The sequence below is a fragment of the Pyxicephalus adspersus genome, chromosome 2, assembly GCF_032062135.1.
Source record: "Pyxicephalus adspersus chromosome 2, UCB_Pads_2.0, whole genome shotgun sequence".
NCBI lineage: Eukaryota > Metazoa > Chordata > Amphibia > Anura > Pyxicephalidae > Pyxicephalus > Pyxicephalus adspersus.
Window position 1 is genome coordinate 145,317,880 of NC_092859.1, and position 14,390 is coordinate 145,332,269.

At 36.7% G+C, this 14,390-nt stretch overlaps 1 protein-coding gene across 1 annotated transcript in view; it reads right to left on the bottom strand.

Annotated features, from left to right (window-relative positions):
- The window catches only part of NTRK3 (neurotrophic receptor tyrosine kinase 3), a gene marked incomplete in the record, with an annotated part of 446,565 nt that overhangs the window by 22,665 nt on the left and 409,510 nt on the right, over positions 1 to 14,390 (bottom strand). The window contains 1 exon segment of the mRNA XM_072402705.1: positions 5,244 to 5,487. Coding sequence (XP_072258806.1) covers positions 5,244 to 5,487 — 244 coding nt within the window.

Genomic DNA, 14,390 nt, shown 5'->3' on the forward strand with positions numbered 1-14,390 from the left:
CATTAAAGCAGTATGATGTACTCAGGAATCACATTCCTAACCTAATGTGAAATACTGGCTTCTGCTTTGGACTGGCTTGTCCTTTGTGGCTACCACAACTGGCATTTGCAAAAAAATGGGGTGGGGCAACAGTAAGGCCATTTCTTCCATTTACACCTAACCCATTAAAAGTTGCAGCCTGTGATTTTTCTAGGAAGCTCATTAGCCATTAAGTAGGTCTCTATGTCCAAGGTGCCCTTTTGCTGTCATTACCTATATTCATTTTTGAGATATTGTGCTTTATCCTCCAGACTTTTTACACAAGAATTTGTCATATGGATTATTGAGTATATTCTTTGATTTGCCTATTTGGGAAGCAGATGGATACACTATAGATGATTTTACTGAAGCAAGTCATATATATACAGGTAGTCCACCAGGTTGCATATGAAATAGGGACTGTAGGAACTGTAGTTGGTTCTTAAGTTGAGCTTGTATGTAAGTTGGAACAGGTACGTTATTTTATTACATGCAATTAGGGCAGATGTTTGTCTCAACATATTATTAGGCAGCATGGTGTCAGTTAGCGTAAAAAATCCTCACTGTGAGTTAATCACAAAAAAAAAAATGTTCACACACAACTTTAGCAAAAGATTTCTTCTGCAAGTCATGCAAACTGCCCCCCCCCCCCCCCCAGCCTGCAGAGAAGCCCTTTTCGTATCTAGGAGGCGTCTGTATGACAGATGTCCTTACCGGGGAACTACCTGTATATATATAATAATACTGTGCCTTAGTGGCCAGGAGTTCTCCTTGTATTACTTCTGGTTTTCTCCAGGAACTCTAGTGCCCTTTCACACCCCAAAAAATGCAGGTAGAGCGTTGCACTAAAGTTGCCCTTAGACTATGTTACATAACTATAGACTTTGCAAAGCACTGCCTAATATATTGGTGTTACATAAATACATAGTAATAATAAATTCATGACTAACTATAGCACAACAATTTCTAACAATTTTTTTTATTAACTTCAATTTGTAAGCTTATTTACACTAAAATAGGTATGCTGATTATGAAAGAGCAGTTAGTTTTCTTCTATCACATTACATTTTTTTCTCTACCGCATATATTAATGCCATTACTGTAGCGTGGATTTGTATAGTCTATTCATTTACACTGAAGACAGTGTGGTCAGCGGTTGTGCGCTGCTCTACATAATGAATAAGCAAAATTTATTTTTCTACTTACACACGTATTTCCTTTCTTTCAGATCATGTCTGGCTCTTCTGTTTCTCGTCGTAAGTGCCTAAACAACCCTGATTCATTTTGTTATATCTGTGGCAGATTCACCATTCCCAGTCAAAGGGTGAACATCAGCACATTTGTAGAGCAAGCATATTTGTCATATTTCAAAGTTAAACTTGGTTGGCCAAGAGATTACTTCAGTGACTGTTACTTTTGTATAGTGAAAACTTCAGGATATAACAGGAAAAATAAATGTAACAGAGTATCCTAGTCTACCATCGACTATACGCCCAGTGGCTCATTCAGATGAAATCCCAGTGCTGGTTTTCGTTACACTACCCTCTCTTAAAGAACATGATTATGGTGATGAACTAGGTGACAACAATGATGAAGAGTTTAAAATTGAAGAGGACTCTGTTTGTAAGAGATTCGATCAACAGTAAGAGATTTGATCAAGTTCAGTGATTTGGCACATGATTTGGGACTATTGAAGAAGGCTTCAGAACTCCTAGCATCAAGATTGTGTGAGAAAAACTTACTTGAAAAAGGAACAAAGGTATTATACTTTGAACCAGAGAAATTGAATTTCTGCAGTAATTTAGAACTGACAGTGGCTTTGTGTATTGTCATAACATACCTGGTTTAATGGAGGAATTGGGAATTCCAATCTATAACTCAACTGAATGGCGACTATTCATCCATAGCTCAAAGCGGAGCTTAAAGTGTGTCCTTTTGCTCAATGGCAATATATTTTGTCAGTCCCAATTGGACATTCAGTTTCTCTTTGTAAAGAATATGCAGACATAAAGAGAGTCATTGAGTTTTTGCAATATCACCAACACAATTGGGTCATCCGTGTTGACCTTAAAATGGTATGCTTCCTTCTTGGTCAGCAACACCAATACACCAAAAATCCCTGTTACCTATAGAGCTTGTGAGAGGCATTGGGTGGAAAGGAATTGGCCCCCAAGATCTGCCCTAAAACCAGGTGATCCAAACATTCTACATGAGACACTTGTTGATAGAAATAATATTTTATTCCCACCTCTGCACATGAAACTGGGTCTGATGAAGCAGTTCGTTAAGGCTTTGCAAACTGAATGAGACTGTTTCAAGTACCTCATTTTGGCATTTCCTAGCCTGTCATTTGCAAAAATAAAGGCCAGTGTGTTTGATGGTTCACAGATTCGGCAGCTCATCAAAGACGAACATTTAATCAGGACAATGTCAGAAGTGGAAAAGAATGCTTGGTTATCATTCAAAGCCATTGTCAAGGACTTTCTTGGGACTTTCTTGCAAATAATTACACAGAAATTGTCCAGAAACTCTTGGGGAGCTACAAAATGCGTGGTTGCAATATGAGCATCAAGGTACATTTTCTGCATAGCCATCTTTCTAACTTCCCTGAAAACCTTGGTGCAGTCAGTGATGAGCAAGGTGAACAATTCTACCAAGATTTGAAGTTCATGGAAGGACGGTATCAGGTTAGATGGGATGTACATATGATGGCTGACTATTGTTGGAGTTCCGGCGGGATTGTTCTAACACTGAACACTCCAGGAAAAGCTATAAGTGTAAATTTTTACCTTAACCGCTTACCCAATTCATTTTCAAATGTTTTACTGTAAAAAAAATGTCATGAAGTAATAATAAATCCTTTCTATGAACAAAACAAAATTTAAATAAACAGTACATTAAATTTATTATTTCATTATTTTTTCATTGTATGTAAAATTTGTATGTTTTTTGACAAAAATGGAGGGTACCCTGTATTGAAAAAACTGGATGTGATAGCAAAAATGGGTCATTTCTGGATTTACCACCCAAAAATTATTAAAAAACAAGTGTAAGATCTAACTCAACAAAAAATGCGTTCCCCAGTGTAATAGATTCTTACATCATACTCATCTTAGTGATAATCTAATGAAAAGATGTTTTTTCACATTTTTTCATTATCTATTCTTCACATAGATCAGGCTGAACCACTAAACTGCATGTACAAACATTGTTGTTACTTGATACTAAAATAAAGATGCTGTTCGCGAAAATGCGCCGACAAGCTAAATTCCAATTTGCTTGGATTTTTCATAAGTGAATGATCTGCAGTCATTGTATTAAATGTGATTCTGTCTATAACATGCATTTGTGGTTTTAATTATCATATTTGTATTGAATTTACATTTTAATGAAATCGGAATTAATATGCATTTTTTTATAATTTAATGGTAATGGATCCTAGCGCTGAAAACTCCATAAATCCACCTTCTTCCTGTTTATTTCCTTATCATAGTATACATTTTGACATGAATAATACTTTTAAATGAACTCCACCTCTATATACTAATTCTTTTGAATAATCTACTAGGAAGCTGTCAGGCAGAACAGCCTAATCGTGCACATTTCACTTCCAAAGTGAAATGAGGGGGAGAAAAAATCATTTGAATGTAATCTAAAAATCTGCTGGAAACAATTAGCACTATTTAGAGGGAAATACATCAGGTGGCACCCAGGGGAAAAGATGTTTTATAGAACAAAGTTTCCACGTAGTCCATGTTCTGCAGTGTAATAGTGAGTTGACTGTACAGAGAAAATGATAAAGAGAGCTCTAGGGGAATATACAAAGGGAAGGATGAAACTCAATGTGAAATCATTTGGCTGAGTCAAGTTTCATTAGTCCGGGGGGACTAATGCAACTACTTCAGTTTTGAAGCATTAACAATCCGGCACAGGCCACTTTTGCTAATGTCCCTTCAGGATCACCCTGCAGGGACTCTGATAAAGAGAGGATAGCAATCCTTTTAATTACCAAATCATTTAATGTTCTACTACACTTCTCAAACATACGGGATTTCTCTCAAACATATGCACTTATAAAATAGATGAGACCTAAGAGATCTCAACCTGCTCCATATGGCTTCTTCTAGAACTGAGCACATGGGGGCTAAACATTTAAAAGCATCATAACTAGAGCATTTCAGTTTATTTTTCATGCGTTGCAAAGACTGTTTGTATAATGTAATGACTTTTAGTATTCTGTACTGCATGTATGCAAAAGGCAAATAAAGCTTTTGGCATTTTTTTTATTCATGCATCATAGTCTGTTCTATATTGCAAATATGCTGTATGTATATATATATATATATATATATATATTTATATATATATATATATATATATATATATATACAATGAATAATGTAGTGTGTTTAATTTAATGCTATAGCTAGTTTATTTAAAATTCTCCTGCATGTGACCTGCTATGTGACTTTCACTCTGCGGGTGATGATCCTGCGTCCTGGCATTGAAATTTCCAAACTTTGCTTTAATACCGAAGCCAGGTATAAACAAAACAGTCATCACCAAATACAGATGGGCCAGGAGACCATATATGTGATATCATTAGGAGGCACTAACAGAAATGTTAGGCTTCCCTAACCAACAGATCATAAAGCAGGACTATAGTTCCGCATACAAATATTGTGGTCAGACAGGATTCCCACCTGAATACACCGAGCATCTCTGTACTGGGTATCCCAGCGTCCCATGAGCCTGTCAGTACTGAATTAACGCCTATGCACGTTGCCATGTGCAGGACTCATCTTGACCTGGACAATCAAGATGGCTAAAGTGGTAGGTGTTCTATTCCAGGTCTGCTGGATAACCCAGGTTCCTCCATAGACTATCTTCTCCAGTGCTGGAGAGCTTTTATAAATCAGACCCAATGATGGGTATGTTCTTCTAACCTTTCCAGTGAGACCACAAACCATACATAAAAGTAATGGGGGTTCTCTGCTCTTTCCTAAGAAAGGTGGTATACCTGCAGTTGGGATTTACATGTTCTTGCTTTCCTAAATCCTTGTGGTGTGGTGGCATTTTCCACAACACTTATGTTTTTAAAAAAAAACTGAAATATGGGTTTCTGCAATGTAAAATGAATTATTATCATGCAATATTTTGTGCTGTGTTGTGCTGCTTTTTTCAGTATTCTTCATTCTAAAACTAACTTTTAAAAGTGTCCTTACCCTGTAGTAGTCTGTACTGTAGACATCTCGTGACATGCCAAAGTCTCCAATTTTTACTAGCAGGTTAGCTCCCACTAAGCAGTTCCTGGTGGCCAGGTCTCGATGTACAAAATGCTGTGAAGCAAGATAGACCATTCCTGAAGCAATCTGTGTGGCAATATGTAGCATCTGTGACAGGCCCAGGTCTCCTTTAGTCTGTCTTGGCTGCCCATCAACAAGGATCATGGCATCAGGTCCATGAGCTCTAAAAGTAGAAAATATGGACAGTTAATAAATATATCTTATAAAATAGTACCGGTAAGTGTGTAAATTAATAGAATTCAACATATTATTGCAATTCTGTCCCTGACATTTTAGCTATGCAGAACCCTTAAATTTAAACTGTCATTATTACTAACCAGACAGATTTATTAAGCCGTCCTACACCTGGGGGTTCCTTCAGAGCTTGCCATGGCTTTTTTAAGCTATAACTGACTGACCTGCAATTTGATGGTGCCAGTCTGGCTCATGGACCAATTCCACTTGGTAGAGCCAGCTGCAAGTCATGAATTATCTTTTTTAGCTTTATCTAAAAAATGATAAAAAATTTATCTTTTTTATCTTTCTCATTGATGGGTGGTGTTTGAATACAACTGTAAGGGGTCATTCATCTCATTTACTACCAATGTAGGAGGCATTCTTGCCACTTTCCCTTGGTTGTAGCAAATACTCCAAAACCTGAAAATAAGATTAGGGCTTCCTGTGGGGTAAAGGTTGAGTAAGGTTATCCTAAATTGCGTTTAAAAAAACCTTGTGAAAGACCCAATATATTTAAAATATTGTCAACTATATTTAGATATTTCAAAAATCCACGTAAAGGTTAAACTTGAACCTACCCACTCCTGTCCCCTGGGGTTCCTTTATTGGTTTAATAAAATCATAGGTTGCCATGCGAACCAATAGGAAGACTCTTAGGGCCTGATTTATTAAAGCTCTCCAAGGCTTGACTTATCAGTAAAGCTGGGTGATCCAGCAAACCTGTAATGGATTTGGTCCAGGATTCAAAACATTTGCTAGCAAATAGCAAATTACTTTGAAGAAATCCATTCCAGGTTTGCTGGATCACCCAGCTTCCCTGATAAAAGTTTATTTGTTCCAGCCAGCAAATATATTGGTTTTGATTTGCAGTTGTATTATTCACAATAGGTTTATATTGAAAAAAACACCTTTCTCAATGTTTTTAACATGATAGATTGCCCATTGAATATTATACCCCTAGCAACCTCTGGAAGAACCCTGGTTGAGACAAACTGATACAAACGCTTAAAGCATACAGTCTTATGTGAGGATGTAACAGTACGTAGATCAATATATCATTACCAAATTAAGCTGAATTATATATATATATATATATATATATATATATATATATATATATATATATATATTATTTTATTCTATACAACATTGTACAATTTACACAATTACACATTATTTCTTAGCTGGAAAGTATTGTTGCTTTCTGAATATATCATTTTTTTTTATGTATGCGTAGGCTAAAAATTTTTCACAGTTGACAAAGCCTGGAATGTAAAATTGTTTTTATGTTTTCATTTCACCAACAAAGTATGAACCCTTATGAATGTGGATTATCCTGTAAACACATAACTGTGTTTCCTCGCCATTTCTCTTAATTCTCATTCAACCTTGATAGATTTAGGTGGAAGAAAACCTTCAGATCTAAATTAAATGTAAATAGAGAATGACTGAGGTGAAGACATCAGGAGAATGAAAATCTGCATTTTGAGTAAAGTTGATTAAGGGAAGAATATGTGAAAAATGGAAATATTCCTTGATTTTGTTGCATCTAGTTGCTGCTATTACTGTAAGGATTAAGCCATTGATGCACAATACATTATGCTGATGTCAGTCAAGATCTGTAAACACTCAATGACTTCTATTACTGACAAATGCTGTGACTCTCCTTTTCCTGAAATAGATATTACACTTTATTATCCATATCAAATATATTGAATAAATTATCATTTTAAAAACCATCACACATGTTTACATATTCATTGCCATTTGAGCTTTTGATCTAATTTAGAGGGGTGAAAAAAGATAAAGTAATTTGGATGTGGTCAAACCCCCAAGAGAACTTTGTAAGTCACTAAACTATAGGAACTGCCATTATTGAAAAGGGCACCGAGGGCAGAACACAAAAGAAGATTTCCCCACTGAATTTTGTAAATATCTGCATCAAACAGTTGCTTGGAATCTTTATACTGACAGCATAGTATATGGTGGTTAAACATACCAGTGTGTAATAAAAAATTTTGAAAAGAGGTTTTTGCACTTCTTCTTTTTGGCACATAAACTGATTAGAAAAAAGTAAATATCCAGAAAAACAGCATATTGGGGATTTCATATTTGCTTGGAATGATTGGGGTGAGAAGGGTTAGCTTTTCAGGTAGCCATTGGAGGAGATTAGATTCAAATGCACTGCAGACAGGTATTTCAAATATCAGGCACCTGGCCACTTTTATTCAAAAATCATCAACTCAAATCAGTCTCCAGGGGATCACAGTCACTACAACACGGCAGGAAAAAAAAACAAAATTTGGCTACCTGGCTCTCTATTTATTGGTTCCACAGACCTTAACTACCTAGGAGACGTCCTCAGCTCTCCCAGCATAAAGGCTGCACCAACCTGTCTACTTGAATCACCTGGCCTCAGGCTGCAACTTCCCCTTGTCCCAAAGACACGTTGACTTTTGTTATTATTGGCCAGGTACTTCATGGCCATTCTTAATATCAGGCCAGGAAATGTAATGGCGATGCCCACCTATTACTTCCAGGACACTCTGGGACTGGATCCAAAATAAACAGCTGCAAATCTGCCACAATACACCTACTCGTGGCCCTATTCAGGTCCTGTATTCCATTTTCCAGGCAATGGTAAGGTAGATGATGCCAAATACTCTCTCTGAATTTGGCATCACATGCTTCATTCTACCACACCATATATAGAAGTCTGAAGATGATTCTATCTTCTCTACCTTCCAGTATCGTCAAAGGTTTCTTTGAGCAATCCATACAAAGAATTTAGGGGAAACAAAAGCCAAGTATCATGTTCACAATTTATTTTCTGAGCAAATTAGCAAAATAGGCCAATAACAGCCAGGGGTCGTCCAACGTGCAGGATTGATTTTGTAGCTTGAAGGTGTTTTACTTTTTACAGGTGGTCACAGAAAGATACCTTTGAAGGTTCTACTCCATCCAGTTCATGGTATGGCTGGTAGAAGTTTATCACATTCTACCGGACTTGTTCTTGTATTGTTGATGACCTTTTGTTGTTTTTACAAGGCACTTTTTTAGCTCTAATTAATGCCAGGAAAATAGTGCACATTATTTATATCTGATCAGATGGGACAGACACCTTAATCCAAGCAACATGGAATCTGACAAGGCATTGTATTGTACAATCGCTATTTGTCTTGTCACATTCCATAGTGGTTGGAAATATATATATATATTTATATATATATATATATATATATATATATATTTATTTATATATATATTGATTTATTTTACTTTTTTTTATATAGCCAAGGGGATGCAAAGTTTTAGATTTACAGTGGTGATAAATATGTCATTGCTTAACAGGCATGCATTTGTAAAGTTCACAAACCTTACCAGGAAATTCTATCTCATTGCTGATATGCTTCCATATATCCCTAGGGTTCCTCTAAATCTCCTAACAAGATGTAGATAGAGCATTTCATACAAACAAGCACTCACTACAAACCATACAAAATCAGAGGGAACATGCTGAGATATTACCAAAAACATACCGCATAATAAATCAAAAATCTCTTTATGACAAGGTGTCACTTTTTTTCTTTAAAGCCTTTCACCCATCATAAACCCATTTCTCAGAGAAGGAGCAGATTGAAATTGCACTGAGCATGCTGTACTACGCATTTAGCAGACAAAACAAACTGCTTTTGTCAGCAGTAAGAAAATACATTGCCGCAGTCCATGTTTATGAGACATGGCACATTCATGTTTGTGTTTTAGAGGGTGCTACAATGTGCTCGGTGCTGCAAATAGAAAGCAAGCTGTGTAATAGAAATTGCCTTTTAGGAATGGAATTGCAATCTGTAGAAATAAACACCTTGTCCCGTCACTACTTCACATGAGATCAGTTGGACGAGGTTTCTTTATAACTGTAAATGGGCTTTAATTTACTGAATTATTTTACAGTTTGTTAATGTACAAAACGGACAGACAGTTCATCCACTGCTTGTGTATTTCACTGACCCTCAACCAAGTTATTGATCGAGGTGCAGCACTCCCTCCATATACAAGATCAGCACATTCAGTCAAATAAAAATATTTACTGAAAATCCAAAGAACTAAAAATCACACTGACAAGGGTTATCCTATCCCAGACTTAATCATAGTCCTGATTAAATTGATCAGATGTTCTCATCTTGTACATTTTACTGTTTTTAGATATTTCGCATTGAATAAAACATACTGGAATGGAGGTTAAAGTGTAGTCCTAGATTTTTAAGGATCTTAAGCATTTGGTGAACGTGTTTAGGAATTGAATAGAGAGTTATGTGATCTCCTGCCAATTGTTAGGTTTATAATAAAGTTAGGAAAGAGGTAATAAGATTAGGAAATGCAAACAGAAACTTAAAAGAAATGTACTATGCACACGTTTCTTTATATATTTGGGTGGTCCTGTTCCTGGGAAGATCTCCCTTTAAACAATAGTAAGAAGTGACCAAAAACATTCTCTATAGCCTATGGGGGCAACTGACATTCATGAAGGTGCATTGTTGTCCAGGGATAAATATTTGAGAATATGGGGAAGGCATTCAGGGAGATGGGTTGTCATAAATATCTGGAAATATAGGGAAGAAGTGACAATATGAAGTAGTAAGGAGTGACTAATAAAATTCCCTATAGGCCCGGGGGCAATTAGCACTCACGGAGATGGGTTTCCACCCAGGGATTAATATCTGGAAATTTCGAGCAAGGGGGTAAAGCCATGGGGCAATGAGAAAATAAACCTATGCACATTGAGCCTGATTTATTAAAGCTCTCCAAGGCTGGGGAAGATACACTTTCATCAGTGAAGCCGGGTGATCCAGCAAACCTGGAATGGATTTCTTTTAAATCATTTGCTATTTGTTAGCAAATGTTTTATTTCCTGGACTAGNTCCATTCCAGATTTGCTGGATCACCCAGCTTTACTGATGAAAGTGTATCCTCACCAGCCATGGAGAGCTTTAATAAACAAGGCTAATTGTGTGACCTGTGTAGAGATTTTTACACAACTTTTTTGGTAATAAAAATGTTATTAGACGTACCTCCTGCTGGTGGATTTTGTTGCAGCAATGAAATTGATTTTTTAAAGCAGGGCTGTCCCAATCCAGTTTTTAAGAAACTCATTAAGACCAGGATTTTCATATAAACAGGGTCATGTTTCATCTCTTTGCAAACCACATCTAAAAATATTTACTTTGGTCTATTAGGAAAATACTGAAAATGTGTGGGGGATCTGGCACTTGAGGACCGGAGATGGACATCCTTGTACTAAAGACTGTACAGATTGTGAACATTCACCCTGCAAAGTCAGTGCTCACTGAGCACTTAAGTTAAAATTGCAGCTGTATGCACTCAATCACACCAATTAAGTGCTAGTAAAAATTCTTTAATTTCCCTTACACATGATTGAGTAGTAATAGTAAACACAGTTTGATCCTTTCACTAAAAAGCCTGTGGAGGGCGCAAAAAAGAAGATAGGTGTGTGCAGTAGGTGTAGTCTAGTCCCATGCCGCCCCATCTTCCATCTCAATTCCGGCACACACAGGACATTGGCTGCCACCATCTTCTTCTGGTTTTTCTTCCTATTTCACCTGATCTCGCACTGTGCAGAAGTGAGATTGGGTGCCACCGCTTCCAAACAAGGTGAAAAAAGGTGCCGATCTGTCTGCACATATAGTTTTTTTACGTTAGTGGAAAGCACCTTCTACCCACGTGCAGAAGGAGCAGCCCCCTGGCTGTCGGTTTCCCATTCAGCCTTTACCGCCACCGCCCAAAAGGGTTAGCCAGTGTTTTATGTAAAGTAAAAATTGTGGTGATAAGTGTGCTTTAAATGAAACTCTTGGTTTGCACAGAGTTCTGAGTGAATGGAAAAATCAAAAAAATATGAACAACCAGTAAAAAATGAAAAAGTACATTGTTCATTGTTCGCAAATATTCATTTTAAAAGCTTTAAATTCTTAAAATTCAGTGCCATGATACTTAGTTGTTGTGTATTGAGTTCAATAATATCGTGAACAATACCATATCAAAAGGAATAGATCCCTCCTGCTGAAAATAAATTTAATAGCAACTGCAGAGGCCTTTACCTAACTGCAATATAGAAAAGTCTATTAATCAGAGGACACAAATTACTCCAGTGTCACAGAGCTGATGGCAAACTTAATGCTTGCTATAGGTGCCTTGCCTTAGAAACACTGTATTAAGCACTTTGCATCATTTTATTGGCCAGTAAAGTCAGAGAGTGATACTTCCAATGGTAGATGTGACATAAATCACTTGATTATAATGCTAGGTGAAATAGATTGAAGGACATAATCTGTTATGGCTCAGAAATGCAAAATTCCATTTAAAAGTAAGTGAATTAATGGAAATGTCTCAAAGCTAATCTACAGGGTTAGACCTTATATACAAGAACACTAAAATCTTCACTTGGCATACATCCAAAGTATTCAAAGGTTTTTAAAGCAGTCGGATTGGGACAGATGTAATGTGGCAACATGCTGAATGGATATGTTGACCAGTACTTTACTTAAAACGAATCCCCTTTCAGATTCCGACAGTGAAATTTGAATGAAAATCCATTACATGTGTGATATTTTAATGTCATTGCTTTATTTTTTAGGTTGTGCACCAAAAAACTCTATAAAGATATGATAAACCTTAAAGATACCATTTCAATGAAATATTTACCTTGCCTATCTACACTTTATAATGCCAAGTCCACCTACATGTTGACACTGTCATCCGGAGTTACATTGTTACATAGTTAGGTTGAAAAAAGTTCATCAAGTTCAACCACTAGGGAAATAAACATACTAGAAACCTGCATATCCCAGATAATGCCAGAGGAAGGCAAAAACAATATATGTCTATAAAGCACAGTTCAATTTGCTTTAACAGGAAAAATTCCTTCTTGATTTCGTAAGTCCCTGGGTCAACAGTCCTTGTGCCTTATCTTTAAATCTTTAATACCCAGTTCTAATATAGAAAAGCACCCATTTTTTTCTTAAAGCAATCTATAGAATGTGCTCCTAGCAATCTTTAGAATATAAGTTGGGTAGGGAAAAAGCAATAAAGAGATTTTTAAGTATCAATGTAAAGAGGTGATAAGAGGAGACTTTCTGCAATCGCCCGTGTTAGCTATGTTATTTTTCTTTTTTTTTACTTTACCTTGCACTTAAAAATAAATATTTGCAATTTTGCACTGCCACTTTTATCATTTAAACCTTTGATAGCATAACTAGGCCATCTCCATGTTCTCCATTGTGGTAAACCAATACAGCTTGGTCACCATTCCATTTGAATGTCCAATCAGTAGCAGCAGTAGAAGATTTATCTGCTCTTTACTCCTATTAGCATATTCAGTAAAGGAGACTGACAGGACTGGGCAATCTTATTGGCTTACTCGCTAAGAATTCTTTTCCTCTCGCTTTTATCAATACATATTCAGATGATCATACTGTAATAATGTAATAATACATTTCATGTTTCAATAAATACTTAACTGAGTTACATTTTTTTATATCTGGTTACAATTCCAGCTTTGAAAACAAATGTCAACCGGAGCATCAGCCAACAATGTCACTACCGTGTAAACTATTCCTGTGCTATCCCAAGAGATGGGGTCAGGTGATATTACATATATGAGCACTAATGTAACACACATGTGCAGTAGCAGCACACATAAGCATGGCTATCCTACACATGAGCAGTAGTATCACACATGTGTGATGATCTTGTTTAATGCACATATTTTAACTTTTTACATACAGGTAGTCCCCGGGTTAAGGACATCCGACATACAGACGCCTCCTAGATACAAAAAGGGCTTCCCTGCTCGCTCGTGTGCAGAACGGACGCTTGGAGGGTGGAGGGGGGCAGTTTGCATGACTTGCAGAAGAAATCTTTTGCTAAACACAGCTGAGGTTGTGGGTGATCTTAGGACTGAGCTCTTTCTGCGGCCTCTTGTAACTCTTTAATTTAACCAAGACAAACTCTGCAGTTGTTTCTTTTTGCATATTAAAGCATATTTGTTCCAGAAGTTAATGAATGTCTAGGCTCCATAAAGTTTTTTTATTTTTGCTTTATTTGTGGTTAACTCACAGTGAGGATTTTATACAGTAACTGACACCATGCTGCCTAATAATATGTTGAGACAAACTTTTAGAACATCTGTTCTAATTGCATTTATTAAAATAATGTACCTGTTCCAACTTACATTCAAACTCAACTTAAGAACAAATCTACTGTCCCTATCTCGTATGTAACCCGGGTACTACCTGTATTTTTTTTTAGTTGCAGAGGTGGGTTAACAGTGAAGAATGGAGAGTTTATGGACAAGAAGAGAGTGTTTGATTGGAAGAAAGTATTGTAAGCTGAAAGTTTTGGGGTAAGGCTGGTTTTAAAAAAGGTTGTAAGGTGTGTGATGCAGAAAGCTCAGTATTAAGGTGTTTTTACATGAAATCAATAGTTGGCTCAGTGGATAGCATCCTTGTTCAAATCTTGGCCAGGATACTCTCTACAGGGAGTTTGACTGTTCACCTGCTGCTTGCATAGACTTTGACCCAAAAAACATACTAAAAGGGTAATAGGCTTCTCCCCAAAATTGGCCTTTGGCTATGATAGAAATATTAGATTGTGGACTTCTATGAAGGGATGTTAGGGAGATTAAGTGTTGCAGAATACTATTGTCAATATTAATCTTTACCAGGATTTTTAGGATTGTGTACTCAAAGAATGCCATGGGCTTAACCACAAAATCATTGATACAAGGTTGACTTGGGTACAGGGCCCCCTCCTATGTTTTTTTTTGCAATTGTAAAA